This window comes from Acartia tonsa, chromosome 3 (genome assembly GCF_053477335.1).
Source record: "Acartia tonsa isolate MP-2025a chromosome 3, ASM5347733v1, whole genome shotgun sequence".
NCBI classification, from domain to species: domain Eukaryota; kingdom Metazoa; phylum Arthropoda; class Copepoda; order Calanoida; family Acartiidae; genus Acartia; species Acartia tonsa.
Window position 1 is genome coordinate 40,894,057 of NC_137262.1, and position 20,447 is coordinate 40,914,503.

The 20,447-nt window shown below is 30.4% G+C and overlaps 2 protein-coding genes across 3 annotated transcripts in view; both read right to left on the reverse strand.

The window, feature by feature from the left end:
- LOC145314183 (glycine receptor subunit alpha-4-like) overlaps nt 1–20,447 on the reverse strand; it is a 252,330-nt gene that overhangs the window by 95,631 nt on the left and 136,252 nt on the right. The window lies entirely within an intron of this gene.
- The window catches only part of LOC145314160 (uncharacterized), a 45,792-nt gene continuing 30,043 nt past the window's right edge, over nt 4,699–20,447 (reverse strand). The window contains exons 5-10 of the mRNA XM_080153970.1: nt 12,335–12,466; nt 11,869–11,922; nt 8,188–8,318; nt 7,441–7,507; nt 7,101–7,182; nt 4,699–5,203 (exon numbers count right to left, since the gene is read on the reverse strand). Of these exons, the coding sequence (XP_080010096.1) occupies nt 5,034–5,203; nt 7,101–7,182; nt 7,441–7,507; nt 8,188–8,318; nt 11,869–11,922; nt 12,335–12,466 (636 nt within the window). The 3' untranslated portion in view covers nt 4,699–5,033. The remainder of the gene's footprint in view (nt 5,204–7,100; nt 7,183–7,440; nt 7,508–8,187; nt 8,319–11,868; nt 11,923–12,334; nt 12,467–20,447) is intronic.

A 20,447-nucleotide genomic window follows, 5' to 3' on the forward strand; every position in this document is an offset into this window, starting at 1 on the left:
CCCCCCCCCCTCCCACCCCAAGACTAAATTGGTTTCCCCTCCGCACTGCAATAGCCCCTAGAGGTCTCTAGGGGGCGTAGCCACCAGTTTAATACATTTAACAACAGTTTTAAGATATGCTTAAAATAAGGTTTTTTTTAAATTAGGTATTTTAAAATTAGGTATTTTTAAACTTAGGTATTTATAGTTAGGTATTTATAAAATTAGGCATTTTTAAAATTAGGTGTTTTGTTACTGTAGGCATTTTTAAAATTAGGCATTTTTAAATTAGACATTTTTAAATTAGGTATTTATAAATTAGGTGTTTTGTCACATTAGACATTTATAAAATTAGGCATTTTTAAATTAGGTATTTTTAAATTAGGTGTTTTGTCCCCACTCCATTTTTTCTTTGTTCAATGAATGATTTGGAAAGTAAAAGCTTTTTCAGGGTTGAACGGACAGGTAATTGGAGTGATAGTGAAAATACTCAATGGCTTGGGTATGTCCGTTAGTATGCCAATATTTGGCAAGTAAAGCAGTGTATGGCAAAACTTAATTGGCATACAAAGCTTAACTTGACCCTTAGTTCTTAAATAACAAATGATTCATTTTTTACTTTAAAAATTATATTTCCTTGTTTGATGATAACTTAATGAGGATTATCTTATGTTGACCTATCCCCGAGCCCTGAAAAGCTCTTCAATGTTTCACAGAAAAACGAGAAGGAATATGTTCTTAGTTGCTGCAGTATTATTAAATACCTTATTTACCTTTTTACATTTCCCACATAGAGTTACGGACAGACGGACGGTCAGACAAAGTTAATTATAGAGAGGCTTCGCTACAACATTAACCTATCCCCGAGTCTCTTCAAGCTCTTCAATGTTTCACAGAACAACGAGAATAAATATGTCCGAAGTTTATGCAGTATAATTAAATACCTTATTTACCTTTTTACATTTCCCACATAGAGTTACGAACTGACGGACGGACAGACAAAGTTAATTATAGAGAGGCTTCGCTACTACAAAGAAGGAAATTATAAGAAATGAGTTAAAAGATTGCTAAAATGAATAGCAAGAGAGAAAATACAGTGTTACAGCCGTACAAATTGAGTTATAAATAGAATAGACGAGCTTAAATATTACTTTAAAATAAGATGTAAGAGTCTTAGATAATTAAGAGAAAGAAAGGGTTAGAGAAAACTACGAAAAGGGCAAGAAAATAAAACAAGAATAAAAAGTTTAAAAATTTCTTTTACAAATTAACTCTATCGGTCTTTCAGTTGCAGATATTGTTTCAGCTCCATGTAATTGTAGAGTGCTTCTAGCTATTAATCAACTATTAATTGTAATAGCTATTAAGCCTGTACTTTATTTTGACATTATGACTATGTATGCTCTTAACAATATTCTAATAATGACATTAAGACTGTAGAATTATGTTGGTATGAAATTAACACAAAAAAGTAAAATGTCAAGAAAAAAACAGACATACATAATACATATAGAAATTACAAATATGCATAGCACAAAAAATCCGCGAAGCAGAAATGAGTTATTTAGTCACTATAAATAAAATATTCTAAAAATACAAAGACGAGACTAAATGACAAAGAATGCTAGGATATGACGTTGTTTCATTTACTCTTAATTTCTGGTAAAACGTTTTAAATTAAAGAAAACAAAAAAAGAAATTAGAATTTACTTATTCATTCTTAATTATTTTAGAGGAAAAGAAAATGTTGCTAAAATCATATGCACCCCGTAAAATTTGTGGAGCATTGATTCCTAGGACCAAAATTTTTATTTTCATCTCAAATTTTCAAACATTTTGGGATCAACCCCCCTAGAGGCTAAGGAGGAATGCACCGTTATTGGGATAAAAAAGGCCGAAGCTTGAAATTCAGTGTAAACGTAACTTATTACTTTTGACATTCACGAATGAAAACTGTTTTAGTCTGAAAATCATTTTATGCTGACGACGACTTTTTCTTTTGTAAAGATACTTGACTTAAATTACTTAAATTTTTTAATGTAAGTAGAGTTTTATGACAGGGGAAAAATTGTCGTCAATTTAAGTTGCTAACATGAACATCACTTATTGGTCAGTTCCATCATCCAGTTAAAGGGAAGGATATTAGGTAAAGGAGGTGGATTTTTTCTTTATTACATTATAATCTGGTGTAAGATGCCAGTAATAATAAATCAATTAATACAACTCTGTTTAATATTGAACATGAAACTATACTTTGCTCATATTTATTTGTTGAGACTTCGCCTCTGTCCGTTTAGAAATCTAGGTATAAAGCATTTTGTTCATGTCTTTAAATCAACTTTTCCAATAGAATCTAATATACATATGTATATGTTCAAAATCGAAATGAACAGTTACATTCTGTGGCTAAATATGAACCGAACCTAGGCTATATTAAACTATTTAGGTATTTTGAGACAAAAACAGGTTTCATTCATCAGGGTAAGTTCTTTAAATTATTTTAAAGCTTCATTCATAGCCACAAAATAACTTTTTTGCCTAATATTGACCATTAAAACAGAGAGCAATTTAAATGAATCCAATATAATTTTAAAGGCTTTTTGTAGCTTTTTATTAATTTACAATTACTAGAATTGTCCTATCTATTTCAATCTTTGCATGATGATTCCTATATCAGTTAGGTACTATTAAGAAAGCGTAGCAACTCTATAATCGTTACCAGAATGTCCGTGCGTCCATTTCAAACATGCTCATTCTTAACCTTTTAGACAACAATTTTTTATGTGATATCATTTTCCTATTAATCTGAGTTTTGAAATACTGATTCTTATAACAACAAGGTACAATGCTATAAGCGAAGCATCTCTATAATCAAGTCCTACGTATCCAAGTAAGTATCCTTATTTAAACAGTTTTGTAACAAACTTACAATTTTGTTTAGACTTTTACATTTATATTCTGCTTATTCATCTCTAAGATTCTATAAGTTTTAATGTTCGTTTGTTATCATTTCAGAGCTTCGCTTTTATCAAGGTGTTGTCATCCTTGCTAACAGTCTTATGCTGATATTATAACAGCACAAGAGTTTGACCCACACAAACAACAACATATGACATGTCAAGAATATGATATGATATAATTCTAAAATTATCACTTGGTCGTGACATCAGAATAATAAATAAACAAGAATGACACTTTACAAGGCTTGGCAGTTCAATATCCAAGAAATATATAGAAAATACAGGGAGGGAGAGGACATTTCGCTGTTTAATACACTAGTCATCAAAGTTTTATTTACTTTTATTGAATATTTTTTGGTTGGTTCTTTAAGTCGAGTGTCATTATGTTTCAACTAGTTATCAACAGAAGGGGTAATTTTATGTTATCTCCGGATGTACATCAATTTATCGGCCATTGTCTTATCCCTTTTGATCCCTGAAGAAAACATGAGTTACTTAATCCATCTTAAAAATAGATTAGTCAATAAAATTTTTTTGTGAAGATTTCTCTAACTTGTGAGCAACCATTGGTAATTCTTTGGAGAAAGTGAATTTATGGGAGAAGTTTGCTTTTTGGCTGCCGTTGCCAAATAGAATTTGTAAAGATATTTTTTTCTTTCTATTAAAATTGAGTTATATAGTAGCTGAGAGTATCACCCTAAACTGTGTTTATCCTGCCCTCGGTCATGATCTAAGCAACTTTGGACTCACTAAGTCACGAATCAGCACACAATTTTATTTCAGTTTTTATATGTTTAGTCAGTTTTTTTTTATATGTGCCCTTTGTATTTTTGGTAATTTATCATATGCCGTTGACAAAAAGAAAAAAATCATACAATGTTAAAAAATTTGACAAAAAAATGTTACAAAAATAATCGTACTAAATATTTGTAAGATGTTTGAAGTTATATCGATTTATAAACACTGCTGCTTTTTTTAGGAAGATTTAAAAGGGTTATGAGCAGCTAATTGTCTATTTTTACTCCAGTTCTTTCTCTTCATTCCCACCCTTTGGCTAGTTGTATATTTGGGTACAGTCCCTTTCGTAACATCGCACCTTATGGGACGATTCTTCGTATTTTTCACAGTAGCTTTTCTCCTATTTCTAGCCCCTGCGGGGCCAATTACCTAACCCTGTGGGGCAATCACCTAACCCAATATAACCTAACCTAACCTATAAAAAGCCATTTTAAAAATACGACGAATCGCCCCTTATGTTACGAAAGGGACTATTCCCGTACCTTTAATACTTTCCAGACATTTTCGAGATCTTATTGATTAGACACTAAGACACAAAAAAACTTTAAAAATAATATCTTAACGTTTTGTTGTTAAACATTAACAGGCATTTTATAAATAAATCTAAAGCCATGGCCTAAATTGCTCTTTAGATAAAATTGTAATTTGTAACAAGCTGTAAAACCAAAATGACAAGTTTACAGCAAATAAACTTTTAGAAGTGAAAATACTCTAAAACTTGTACTGTAATACTGTCCGTCTTTTAAGGGAAACACTAAAATGTAATGTTAAAGATGAAAACTAGTCAATCCATAACAAAAAAATTAAAAAATAGAATCTCTTTAAGTGTGTCTATTAGTCCATGTGTGTTGATCCGTCTGACGTTTATTCTGGTCTTCCGAATGTGGTTCCGGTCGTAAGGGTGGTCTGACACACCCTATTTAAAAAATAGCTGCGATATCAAAACTGTTAATAAAAATAATATTTCATATACGTTTATTATAATAAACATTAAATATTATTATACAAAATCGGCACAAAAACTTTAATTAAATTAGTTGAAAAATTTCACAGAAATTTTTGCTAATTTTAGATTTTTATTTAAACAAATACACTCTTCTGGCAAACATAGTGGTAATTTTACACTAATTTGTGTACAATGTACAAATACCGTACACTTTTGAACATTATATTGTGTAAAAGGTATGTGAATAAGGTAAGTGCACATTACACAATTGTACAATGTACATTTGCTCACTTTACTAAGCCTGTGTATTAAAAACAGTTAATGGTATACAAATTTTGTGCAATTGTACACTATTGTGTACTATTTTGTGTACAAGGTCTGTGTACATGTTTAGTGTACTGTCCCACATAGTTGCCCGGAGGATCATATTTCATGACAACAATATTTCTTCCTGTACTTGACTTGGCCAGCCCAACTCCTAGGCGGGTGGTCGTGTCCCATACCAACTGAGTAAAATGACCTAAAATAAAAAAAAACCATAAAAAGACATTCCTTATATAATTAACAGGATGTCTGTCTGTAAATTTGTCCAATAACTGGAAAAAAAAATAACTATTTTGGGGAAGGGTACCTCCATCCTCCCAAGAGAAATAGTCCCTGAAAAAAAAATTCTTTTTCAAACTAAAATAAAAACTTGAAAACCGACTAACCCTATCCCTTCTTTAAAGTGCCACTAGTGGATGATTGATAAATATTATGAAATACTAACTATCCTTTATCCCTGGGTATTAATATTAATATTATACCTGATTCTGTATCTGTAGGTTCCCTGGAATAATTATAGTTATATAAATATTGTTGATACCAACTATCCTTTATCTCTGGGTATTAATATTAATATTATACCTGATTCTGTATCTGTAGGTTCCCTGGAATAATTATAGTTATATAAATAATGTTGATACCAACTATCCTTTATCTCTGGGTATTAATATTAATATTATACCTGATTCTGCATCTGTAGGTTCCCTGGAATAATTATAGTTATATAAATAATGTTGATACCAACTATCCTTTATCTCTGAGTATTAATATTAATATTATACCTGATTCTGTATCTGTAGGTTCCCTGGAATAATTATAATTATATAAATAATGTTGATACCAACTATCCTTTATCTCTGGGTATTAATATTAATATTATACCTGATTCTGTATCTGTAGGTTCCCTGGAATAATTATAGTTATATAAATATTGTTGATACCAACTATCCTTTATCTCTGGGTATTAATATTAATATTATACCTGATTCTGTATCTGTAGGTTCCCTGGAATAATTATAATTATATAAATATTGTGACATACTAACTATCCTTTATCCCTGGGTATTAATATTAATATTATACCTGATTCTGTATCTGTAGGTTCCCTGGAATAATTATAATTATATAAATATTGTGACATACTAACTATCCTTTATCCCTGGGTATTAATATTAATATTATACCTGATTCTGTATCTGTAGGTTCCCTGGAATAATTATAATTATATAAATATTGTGACATACTAACTATCCTTTATCCCTGGGTATTAATATTAATATTATACCTGATTCTGTATCTGTAGGTTCCCTGGAATAATTATAGTTATATAAATATTGTGACATACTAACTATCCTTTATCTCTGGGTATTAATATTAATATTATACCTGATTCTGTATCTGTAGGTTCCCTGGAATAATTATAATTATATAAATATTGTGACATACTAACTATCCTTTATCCCTGGGTATTAATATTAATATTATACCTGATTCTGTATCTGTAGGTTCCCTGGAATAATTATAATTATATAAATATTGTGACATACTAACTATCCTTTATCTCTGGGTATTAATATTAAAATTATACCTGATTCTGTATCTGTAGGTTCCCTGGAATAATTATAGTTATATAAATATTGTGACATACTAACTATCCCTTATCCCTGGGTATTAATATTAATATTATACCTGATTCTGTATCTGTAGGTTCCCTGGAATAATTATAGTTATATAAATATTGTGACATACTAACTATCCTTTATCCCTGGGTATTAATATTAATATTATACCTGATTCTGTATCTGTAGGTTCCCTGGAATAATTATAATTATATAAATATTGTGACATACTAACTATCCTTTATCTCTGGGTATTAATATTAATATTATACCTGATTCTGTATCTGTAGGTTCCCTGGAATAATTATAATTATATAAATATTGTGACATACTAACTATCCTTTATCTCTGGGTATTAATATTAATATTATACCTGATTCTGTATCTGTAGGTTCCCTGGAATAATTATAGTTATATAAATATTGTGACATACTAACTATCCTTTATCCCTGGGTATTAATATTAATATTATACCTGATTCTGTATCTGTAGGTTCCCTGGAATAATCATAGTTCTGTAAACATTCTTCATACCAACTATCTACGGATTCATGCCCCTAAAAAGTAATAATAGTATTTCAAAATGTTAAAACTAAAATTCTGTCACTTTTAGGTAAAAACCTAACAATTGTATATCGAGACTGAACCCAATTCTCCCTCCTTAAAAAAATAATTGAAAATAAGGATAGGGGTATTTTTCCTTTTGCCTAGCCACTGCAGGGTGTCCTAATCCTACGGGACTAGAAAGTAACCAATACAACCTGACATATGGATGCACTATAAAGGTATAATTTTTTTTGTTCATTTTTATTTACCTTGACTTTAAAATTTGGATCTGAGCTCCAAGACCAATACAAATTTTCTCCATAATCCGGATCATCACTGAAAATAATAATTATAACATTGGTATATAAGTGTAGTTGTGACTGTGAATTTGTAGAAAGCTATTTAAATTGTTTATAATTTTTTAAAAAACAGAATATTCGGGTATAGTCCTTTCCACGACATCCCTCCATAAGGAGCGATTCTTCGTATTTTTCACAGTAGCTTTTCTCCTACTTCTAGCCCCTGCGGGGGGCTCTAACCCTGCGGGGCAAATTACCTAACCCTGTGGGGCAATCACCTAACACAATATAACCTAACCTAACCTAAAATAACCTATAAAAAGCCATTTTAAAAATACGAAGAATCGCTCCTTATGGAGGGATGTCGTAGAAAGGACTATACCCGAATATTCTTTTTAGAGTGTAATGCATTCTCAATTTTTATTGATTTCATAATATTAAGGTATTACATTCACCAATTATACAGGGAAAAGACAATGAACGATATCTATTCTTTCCCTTTTTTTCATTTGGGTTTTTAGTAGCAAAACAGAATATAAAAAGTGGCATAAAAAAAACATGAGCCAATATCCCCCAGTATAACAAAAAAAAGTATATATCTATGAAAGAAAGTTTAAATAAAAGAGTGGATTTTATTAGAACATCTAATAGAATTTTATGTTTTGTTTTAGATTTTAAAGGCAGATACCCAAATTATATGAATTAGCTGTTCTATACCTGTGTTCAAAAGTTGAAGTTTTTGCCAGATGCTGGGCATATTTCTGGGCATGTTGACTCAGTTTTGTGTCCAGAACTAATGGCTTCACACCATGGATAGCCCTGTACTTGTTATGCTGATCTAAAGCTTCCTATAAAAGATATAATTAGTAGGAAGATAAGGGCTTTGCATAACAAATGGGCCGCTAGTGCCCCTAGAGGCCTGTAAGGTTATTTAAAGGAGGGGTGGGTGCATGGAGGTCTATGAGGGGGGGGGGGTAAAGTGGTGATTACCCCCACAAAAAAATGAATTTTTTTTAAAGAAGGTGTATCAACTTTTTTTTTATAGCTAGCCGGTTCTTTTAGTAAGTAGTAGATGTAAAATTTTTCATAGAATTCAGATATGCAATCGGTTTTTTTGTAGACCTCTTATTTTTTAAGTAATTTAAGTTTTTTAAAAAAATAATTAAGTCGGTTTTAAGGTACTAAAACGCAACAAAATAAAAGAAGAAAATGGCCAGTAAGAACAAAAATAGTAAGATCTTTAATTTGACACCTTACTTTTAAAATTCTGTTGAGTAATTATTGAAAAAATCTATTTTTTTAACCTCGGTTTAATAAAAACTTTAGACCTAAATATTTTCTCAAACAGACATAAAAAACATGGGTTCATATATACCTTTAGAATCAGAAAAATATTACGAATCCATTGTAAGCAAAATTGAAAAAAAGTAAAAAAATTTAAAAATTTAAAAATGGCCAATTGTATTTTTTGTTCTGGCAACACTATCGTCTTCCCTTTTTTACCCCCTCTTTACCCCCTCTATACCCCCTTCCCATTTTTATACTCAATTAAAGAGTTAAGACGTTGCCTGTACAATATAATATGATATTTTCATATAATTCCTTTTATTGTAGTTTATTTACTAAGTATATTTGCGATTACTTTTATTTAATGAAATCTTCCAATTTTTAACATGTACAAAACGGCCTGCTTAATTGCTTCAAGATCCATGTCAGATCTATATAGGAAATAAATGTCTATAAACGAGCTCAAGTTTTCCAAGGAATATATGATTAAAACTCATAGTGCTCCAATAATCCATAATAAACTCTCATTGCCCAGAACGATAAGACCCATTATTTTACTTTATTAAAAATAAATTCATTTTTTTCATTTCATGTTGCTATTTACCTTATATTGATGTATTTAATTTCTAATCATAAAAAAGAAAATTTAAATTTATAATATGATAAATTTAAGAAAACTATGTTTTAAAAGAATTCGATTGTGGCGACATTTTGTGTGTTCAAATATTAAACTAAAATTGTAATCATCATCATTAACCCTTTGGTGATGGTAATGTAAAGAAAAAAATATAATTTAAAAAAATCTTTTAAAAATCATTTAAATTATTAAATATTTACTTTCTTTTAGATAGTAATGCCGGGTGAGGAAAATGGAAAATAGATTTATTGAGAAATAGATATGCATATAGAAAACTAGCCAATAGGGAGATAATTATATCGAGCCAACTCTAGTATATTATATATAGCCTTGGCCATGAATTCTACACAACAGAAGGTTTCTACGTACAAACATATAAAACAGACACACCAACTCTCATCCATTAACAAACAATCATATTGTCTAACACACAAACTCTTGACACAAACACAAAAATATAAGAATTGCGTCGTTATTAAGAGGGATGGGTGAGATCACTTGCTTAATATTTACAGTTAGACAATGAAATAGGACAAAAAATTAAAAGTTTTAAAATAAATAGAAAATTTGAACCCCAAAAAAATGTAAAAAACATATTGTCTATTTAATTTTAATTGAAGACAAAATATCAAAACGTTTTTAAATGATAGTTTATAAGAAAAATATTTCTCTACGAGTCAGGTGTTTTGGTCTGTCTGTCAGTCTGCCTTACGGTTGCTTCTAATATCTGCAAAACCTAAGTTACTTAGGTACGTAAACATCATTATTATGATTATTATTAAGATATGAGGAAAAGTATAGTTAAAGATCTATAAATACTAATAACAAGATTAATTTTATATCCATAAGAAGCGTAGCGACACACAAAATTTACACTTAAGGAGTGGTGTAATAGCTGCTAATCTTTAAAATATCGATTAAGGGGGGGGGGGAGTTCTGACACATTTGCGTAAACAGTGAGTATAGGCTTTATCTTTAAACTGAGAGGATAGGTTATTAGGGATAAAATCATTCTTATATGATGAATTTCCCCCAGATTTAAGATTTTTTGGATAGGCCTCCAGGTTCCGGAGCTCCAGGCCTTTAGGTGGTCTCTGTACAGGTAAAAATTAAAAATAAGATTTATTTTTGAAGAGTTAGAGATTAACTTATAAAACAAAATATGCTTCTTTTTGATTGTTATTCACATATTTGAAGAAAAAACTTACATATTTTGTCTCATAAGCTGACATCTCTCTTTAATTTTTTTTTCATTTTTACCTGTACAGAGACCACTTGGAGGCCTGGAGCTCCGGAACCTGGAGGCCTATCCAAAAAATCTGAAATCTGGGGGAAATTCATCATATAAGAATGACTTTATCCCTAATAACCTATCCTCTCAGTCCAAAGATAAAGCCGATACTCACTGTTTACGCAAATGTGTCAGAACTCTCCCCCCCCCCCCTAATTAAAATTAGAAACCAGGCACGGCCTTTATTGTAAGTAAGACAAATTTAGTTCTAATTTTTAAAAAATCTAGATTGGTTGGATCGACCGGACAGTAACGAAACTTATCAACTGTTATTTAATCTAGAGAAAGAATTAGTACCATTGTTAATCAAAATTAGAGATGGTTGGACAATGACATATCATTATCGTCCATTGTCTCATCCCTTAATTATATTTTGTTTATTAGACTCGTATGGAGACAAATGCAAAATAAAGAGTAGCTCCGAGAATAAAAAGGCTGGTTACAAAAATTAAATAAGTTTGCAAACAATGTCTTAGAAGAAAGTCGGGAGCTAGCTGCCCCACTTTCCAAGTAAATTTAAAACTATGACACTACTTATTTTACCCCCCTCAAACCTTTGAGACCCATTATTTTACCCCCCCACCCCCCCTCAAGAAAAAAACTTGGACGTTCTCGTATACTATATTGTAAACTTTTTTTTTCAATTTTGCTTACAATGGATTCGTAATATTTTTCTGATTCTAAAGATATATATGAACCCATATTTTTTTACTTGTGAAATGATAAAATTGAGTTCAAAGTTTTTATTCTCGTGGGTTTAAAAAAATCGATTTTTTCAATAATTACCTGACAGAATTGAAAAAGTAAGGTGTCAAATTAAAGATCTTACTATTTTTGTTCATAATGGCCATTTTCTTTCTTTTTTTTGTTGCATTTTAGTACCTTAAAATCGACTTAATTTTTTTTTTTAAAACTTAAATTACTTAAAAAATAAGAGGTCTCCAAAAAAACCGATTGCATATCTGAATTCTATGAAAAATTTTACATCTACTACTTACTAAAAGGACCGGCTAGCTATAAAAAAAAAGTTGATACAGCTTCTTTTGGACAAATGAAAAATAGAATAAATATACAACTTTTTTTTCGTATCAAAATGTGCTCTAACCAAAAATATGACAGGATTGTTGCTTCATTGATCTTATTAGTCCAGTTATTAATTAAGGATCTAGATTGGTATATTTACCTGAGCAAACTGTGCCAGAAATTCTGGTGAACAAACAGGCAGGCTTGGTTCAACCTGAACAAAATTATTTTTAATCTAGGAAATTATTTTGCTTTTTTAATTTAAATTATTTGGAAACATAGTATAAATAACATTGATTATTGGTAAGTTATGTCTTTATTTGAAGCAATCTTGGAGAAAGACAATAAAAATGTAATATCTGCAACATAACAAAACGAAAATTTGAAACCTATTTATCCAGTCATTCAAAAGACACTAAGGGGGAAAAAGTGAATAAAGAATAGTACAAAGGTCGATACAATAAATTTTTCCTGAATTCTAATTATAAAATTCTGCCTTACCATCGGTCCACTCGTGTTAAAGATAAATATTTAGGGACGTATACATCAACATGCAAACATACAGACAAACATTCTGCTAATTTGTTAATTGGTATATGATTAATATGTTTAAAATCTAAATTAACCTTTTTGTTGGCAGACTGCGGGGTAATCCTAGATCTTGTATTAATAGGCTGCACCTCAATACCAGCCTTGTCACCTCCACGATACTGCACAACCTCGCGGTCAACGTCCTGCCACCTGTCACTTACTGGCTTCTAAAAAAAAACATTTTTTAATTAAAATTATAATTTAATAGCCAAACCATATGAGTCTATGTAATACTTAGATGCAAAATATACTAAAACCTACCCTGGAATACAAAGACATACACAGCAGGGATCTAAAGGGATAAGACAATGGCTGATAAATTGATGTACATCCCCAATGATGATATACAAAATTACCTTTTCTTGCAGATCACAATAAGTGGCTGAAACATTTGGATAGAATAGAAAAGAACTATTTCATAATCATTTAAGTATAATAATATTGTAATTAAAGCCTGTAGCCTGATTTAATTACTTTCAATATTGGTTAATTAATTCAATAAAATACATTGAGGAATGCTCTTAATAATTCAGGAATACAGTGACAGGACAATGAAAGGAAAAAATAATCCTCCCTCTAGTCTGACAAAGACCAAACTGTGTCAAAAATCATCCATGTGACGTCATAAAAATATGGTATTATCCATCTCTTTTTTAGGGGTTTTCTTTCCCACTTCTCCTCTCATCTCCCTCATTTTTATCACGTCACATGGATCATTTTGGACACAATTTGATCTTTGTCTCTAGTCTTTATGCTGTGTTAGCTTTGCCATAGAAATTGGAAATCTATCCAAAATCTCAGCCCCTTAATATTATGGGTTAATATTGATACCCCCTAATTCTTATTGGGACTTTTTTTTTGCGTTGGTGAGGGGGGGGGGTGCAATGTAAAAACTAAACTTTACATAGAAACCTTTATAGTGCCTATAAATTTTAAGTCATACAGGCCTACCATTGGTCTATTAAATTGTATACTTGCCTGCTATCAGTAATTTAGTCTGTGCATTGGCCCTATAATTGGTCATTTGTATTGTATGACGTCATTTTCTTTATAGGCTCTATAACGAGCTTTTTTACATAATTGCAATGTATGTATAATAATTATTAATTTCAAAATGTATGTAATTGTTAGTCCCCGAAGACACACATAATATTGGTTATATGCCAACTTCAGGTTTTAAGGAAAAAATAAGTTTAGTATATATGTATTAGCCATTTCTGGTTTTGTCCTATTTACAAAACTTGTTACTTCTCCCCTAGCCTCTAGGGGATGGCGAAGGAGGTCAAGAAAGTAATCTAAACCCACTCAAAGAAATTTATACAGCTTGCCTGGAAACTTTAATCAATTCATACCAGCAGCTTCCGAGATCTTTGGCTTTTGACAAAAAAAAACTACTTTATATTGTAGGATTTTTACAGGGCAAAACACAGCTTTCAAGGTTACAATACTTTTTACAACATGCACTTGATAATATCTTCTTTTTTTATGTGTCCAGTATCCTATATTCCTGACAAAAACCTAAGTGGTTAATAATGATTATATAATTACACTATTTAGTGGCTAGCCATAAATTACAACAACTCTGTGTTATTTTTATTTTGTTACCTTTACATATTTTTCGAAACAGAAAATAGTGCCTAATAAAAAATGACGTCATGACCAATGATAGGCCAGTATACATTTATATTGACCAATGGTAAAATATTTGCTGGCCTATCATTGATCATTTATATAGTATGGTGTATTTTTTATTAGGCACTATTTGCTGCTTCATATTTTTCTCAATCGGATGAATTAAAAATTTTAGAAGGGTTTTAAATTCTTTTATAAGTTAAAAATACGAAAGAAAGAGGAAAATAATATATTTTAGTACTTTTCCTCGTACCTAAATAGACTACAGACAAAGCCCCCTTAATCTAAGATTTTGAGAGAAAAAATACTTGCTTCTAGCAGGGGGCGGCCAGGCCTTTCAATCTCTTACTTAACCTAACCTTAAAATAAGTTATATATAAGTTGTTTTTTTGGGTTCCATATACGATCTGAGAGAAACCCCCTTAAATTTAAATATTTTGACACAACCCAATCTTTCCCGATTTTGTATAATTTTTACGGAACACGATTCCAGTGACGTCATATTTTTCTTTTCCGAAAAAGGGAAGGGGGGAGGAAAATCTCTTCAAAAGAGATGGGGAAAACCCCCTTTTCTCCCATCTCTTTTTTTCTTCCCCCCTTCCCTTTTTTGGGAAAGAAAAATATGACGTCACTGGAATCGTGTTCCGTAAAAATTATACAAAATCGGGAAAGATTGGGTTGTGTCAAATATTTTACTTTTTATATAAAACTAAAATGAAAGGTTATTGTGACTAGAAAAATAATTTAGAAAGATGATTAATACTCCTATTTAAATGTTTCACGTGACAAAGCATCCGAGCAAGAGTTCATACTCATCTGGGAGGAAGGGGATAATGGGCTGTTTATTACAATAGTCCTCAAAGTTTTATTGAACTTTGAGTGTTGGGTTATTTAAGTATAGTGTCCAAACGTTTCAACCACTAATTGTTATCTAAAGTAGGAGTAATTTTGTGTATCATCATTGCAATTTGGGATTTAAATCAAAATATCGGCCATTTTCTTATCCCTTTAGATCCCTGATACTCACATATTTTTCAACATAACAAACCAATATAGAATCATGTGACTTTTATACAACAAAAAATATTTTTAGGTGCCATTCAACTTTTGAATTAATTACACTTATTGGCAAATAAAGATGTATTTTATATCCTTGCCTATTAAAAAAGTATAAACCAAGGTTTTAAAATGTTAATAGACATTTTGTAATCCAAACTTATTTTTTTGTTTTATCTCATAATAAGTTAACTTTTTAGTTGCATAAAAGGGATATGGAAACCTTGTTTGAAACGCCAAGATTTTTTAATCCCAAGTCCCCGTATTCTGGTCACACTTATATGATAGATTGCCTCATTTTATAACAAGGATGTCACTGCCTACACTAGCACATCTTCAAAGATATTTTTAGGATTAAACCTTACTTTACAAGTCTTTGGTTTTTTATTCTAACAATTTCCTATAATTTTAACTACTAAATAGATTCTACTACAAGAAACTTGTAGCTTCAGAAATTTAATATTAAAAGCTTCTAACTTTGACAATATTTTAGAGGGATTAAAACTAAAACAAAGAACAAACAAATATTTTGTCATTTAAGCAAATACATATTTAATTTACATCTCTATGTGCTTTTTCAGAAATAAAAGGGTTAGATAATACATAATTTAAAACAGTCAAAATAACATAATGCAAGAATTTAAAGAACATAATATAGACAATGTGATAGTCAACTGTTTTTTAACAATGTTTTCTTGACTTTTAAATTATTTCAATTTTATTTTTGTTTGTTTAATTTTAATTTTAATTGTTAATTATAGGGCCTTAACAGCTGAGTTCTTTTTTTTCAGGAAAGAGGATAATCACAACATGGAATTAGCTTAAAACCATGGTATCACTAGTAAGTATAATTGTATTTTATGGTTTAAGAGATCTTAAGGACAGTTTACGTTATTAGTTGTATCATATAAAAGAAAACAAAATTGTTAAGGACCTATACCTCTAATTTTCTAAAAGTATGAAGTTAAGTTAAGTTGAGTTGTAAAACAAAGTTTGTAAATCTGGCTCTGTTTAGCAGGGAGGCAGGGATAGCACAAGGAACATTAAATTATCTTCGCCCAAATTATTATATTGTAAATTGCACTTAGTTTAGTTGTTCGTCAGAAATATCTTTAGGAGCTATTTCTTGGCTGCTATCAAAACAATTTTCTGATAATTCCATATCAAGAATCATTTATTTTCTAACTAATTTTGTCAGTCAATCCATAATGTTATTAGGAAAAGATTTTTCTGTTTATTTATGTCTAGCCCTTTTACATAAGGATATACTGTAAAACTTTCTTAGCCAATCAGTTTGTTTTAATAATTAATATCAAAATTAACTATCAGGAGTATCACCCTTTTATTTAGTAATTAGTCCTTTTATAAAAGTTACAGGATGTCTGTCTGTGTGTGTGTGTGTGTGTGTGTGTGTAGCAAAGGATCTCGTCCATACCGCTAGTGACATGGTTTTCTTTTACAGTAAAGCTTCTCATATGTCAAGGGAAGGTATATAACTTTTTTGGGAGAGGGTACCACCCTCTCCCAAGAGAAATTGCTCCTAGATATTTTTTTTTCAAAGCTAGAATTATAAAGGCTGTGTCGACTCCCCCCTTCCTCTTCAAACAAATGCCCTTTAAGGCCTCACGTATTCAAGCATAAAAATTTTTAAATTGATCTAAAATCTACTAATTACTATATTCCTGAATTTTTGTAGATTTAAACTGTTTCCTTTGTCTTTTACCAGATAACAACTAAATTTACACACACAACATTTGAGCTACATTTAAATACAAATTCAAACTTTATAATTGCAAAGTTAATATCTTAAATATGTATTTATTTTCATTTTATATCAATTGTTCTTTCAAATTTTTTTTCAAAATTTCAATATACCTATTTAATCTTCCAACAAGAGTTTTAATCAAACAATATTTGTCCGTATGTCTTTCATTCCGTCAATAACGCATCCCCTTTTTCTCTGCTAATTTAAAATCTAGGCGATTGAAATTTCTTAGTAATCCAAAGAGATAAGACAATGGCCGATAAATTGATGTACATCCTCAATGACACAAAATTACCCTTTCTGTTCATCACAATAAGTGGTGGAAACGTTTGGACACTTAATTTTATGGACCAACCAATCAAAATGCAATAAAAGCCCCCAAAGTTGTTTAGCTAACAAATAAGTAAAAGAAATTTTTAAAAATTTGAGGACTGGTGTAATAAACAGCGCAATGTCACTCCACTTTCTTGAAATTTCTTATGAAGATTATTATGACAAAAAAGCTAGTACTCTATAACTCACTTTGATGTGTGTATCTGATGAGTAATTAAAAGCGCGAAAAATGTATTACAGACTGACAAACATAAAATTATGATATGTAGGGAAGCTTTGCTACTATTGCTACAAACATAATAAATGTAGAAGAATAATATGTATGTAGTATACACCGTGTCTTGTCAAGATATGGTCAGCTTACCTCTAGCTATGGAGTAGCTTGGCTCAAAATGTTTAAATGCCATTTTTTTTAAAGTTTTGTCAACATCCATAAATAGGAGAAAAAAAGGTCACCCCACAGCTATTTATTATACTTAAGTCAGACCTAAGAAGTAAGAGGAAAATTTTACACAAAATTTTTTCGAGTCATTCTAATATGCAGCTTGCATGGACATCATAAAAACATCATCCTCTTACTTATAACATATTTGTATCTATCAACAAGGAATAATATTTCCATGATTGGCTTAAAATTTTGTGGAGTGAATCTTAACGTATTTGGCTTTCTTTGTGTTATAGCAAAATGTGGAGAATATTAACATAAAAAAATAAAATTAGAGGAAAAAAATGAAGAAAAAAACATTTTTTAAGATAATTCTAAAGTGGCCGAGGAAAATAGGGATTGATGTCACAGCTATACGCCTACCTATTCTATTGACGTCATAGTAGAGGGAAAGAGAAATGGAAGGGGTAAAGAAACCCCCTAGAAAAGAGATGGGGTATAGGGTATTTTCTGGCGTCAACAGAATAGGTAGGCCCAAAAGCAGTAACATCTATCCCCATTTTTCTAGGGCACTATAGACAGCTACATTAAATTATTATTTTATTTATTATTGAATTAGAGCATCCATTCATAATTAATATTATAGAGATGCTATGCATAACAAAAAGTCAAGATGGTTTTTATTACAATTCATATACTTGTTATGAATCAGGGATCTAGTTAAAAAGGGTTCTAACACGATATAAATTTCTAATATAACAGCAGTATACTAACTAAACTACTTTAATATTCAACTGTTATATTACTTTATGAATTCCTTCTTAGAACTGCCTAAATTTATGCTTGGAATGAATTGTGCACGAACTTCCTGGTCAAAGGAATGTTTTGTGCAAATCATATAAGATGTTTTCAATAGAAAATAATTCAGGTTTTATGCCAATATTGATAAGTTATAGGATGATTGTCTGTGTTTTTTAGTATTATTTCTTCTGAATTTTTAAAAAATGATGCTGTTATCATAGGAATGATAGTTTGCATTAGAAGGTATGGTATTGCTTGGGATTTACCTACGTTATTTTTAACCATCCCCAGGTAGTTTTTTTTCTCATGTATTGGTTAAAAAAAGTCATACCTTTGAATTGAAAAAAAAGTAGCTTATCTGCTTAAATAGCCTAAAACCTTCCTGGACGAATATAAACTTCCCTGAAAATTTAGCTATGATCGCTTCATACAAACATACAAACTGAAAAAATAAAATTGTTCAACGATCGGTCCAGCTATTTACATACAAACAGAGATCCTGTTACTTACTTTTTTTCTTTAAATTTTAGGTCAGTTTTCAAATAAATCCCATGAAAATAAGGGTTACAAAAAAAGGCTACAATGGCTTTCGGGATCATCAACCTATCCCTGAATAAGAAAAAGGGCTTATATGACAAGAAATTATTGCGCGGCGGGGGAAAGAAGCAAATTTACGGTTTGCAAAAATATTTTCATTCATAAATCTCTCCATTCAAAATGGGGAGGGGGGGGGGGCATACGAGGGAGTAATGGTGGGTCAAAAGGCTAATTGGCGGATAAAAATTTGTATACACAAAAATTAATAAGTCATTAAAACACAAAGAAATATTATTTGTTTAAATTTACAAGGGTCCACATGAATATTTAGAGACATTTTTTAAGTTATTTGTATGTTCTGCAGTTCAATATAAGAATACCGAAGCATTGTGTATATAGGTTTCTAGTTATAGTACTTAATGTTTATCACATAGCTATAAAAACAGAATAATAGTGAATTGCAAGTGATGATAACTGAATTCTGAATTAAATCACTTAAATCAAAAGTCTAGTAGATTAAATAACAAAATATCGTATTGTTTATAATTCCTCTTGATCTTACTAGTACTTCAACTTTTCCGAAAGGATTTAAACATCTGTAGCAAGAGCAATGTGTGGTTAACCTAACCTTATTTTCTGAAAATGTTTATTTTTGCTAACATATCTTTACAGTTAAAGGGACATTGGTTGAATGACAAAGGATTTATTGTAAGGTGTTATTTTCATTTTTGGCCATTTTTGTTCATTGTTACTTGTAGAATAATATTCATCTATTGTGCGGATAACTACTTCTTTCTGCAAAGATGACACTAACCCGGTGTCAACTTTTTTATTTGAAAACTGTAAAATTGTCTGTTTTTTGTCTGTTGTTTAAGATATACGTATATATATATATGCATATAGTATTAATTTTAGGGAATCTGCACATAGGTCTTGAAATAGTTTAAGACAATTCCTTTACTTACAATTCTTAGTATGTATTAAACTATTTTTCTGACATACTACACCTTAACCACTATACTTAATTAAAAGTTACCGAAGAGAGGAGGAATATTAATTCATATTCGACTGTCGTATAACACGATCGACAAACATTTTGGAAATTATATCCAAGCAATTCAACAAATTTTACAGGTGCAATATTATGTAGATTAAAAGTAAAAAGAATGTTTTTATACCAATAATAATGTCGGATTGTTCCTATACTCTGTTCCTATTGGTATAATTAAGGGATTGATTAAGTAGACTTTCTATATTTGATGATCAAAATATCATAGTAATTTAAATTTTTACAAATAAAATGCGGGAAAAACAAATAAACACTCGACACCTCTGATTAACAAATAACTACTTCTTGGTTCAAAGATGACGCAGCGGGAACAACACTTGGAGACGCAGGGATACAGGGATACAGGGAACAACACTTGGAGACGCAGGGATACAGGGATAGGTCATTAGGAGCAAATTTCTTACCGCTAATTTGAAATGTAAGGGATAATGCTTGAAAAAAAATCATTGGAAATGTTTTTTGGGGGGAAATCAAAATTAGGTTTGATATATTTAATTGAAGAAATTATAATTTTTATGCTTTATATAAAGTAATATATGACCCAAATAATATGTACAAGACATCTTCTTA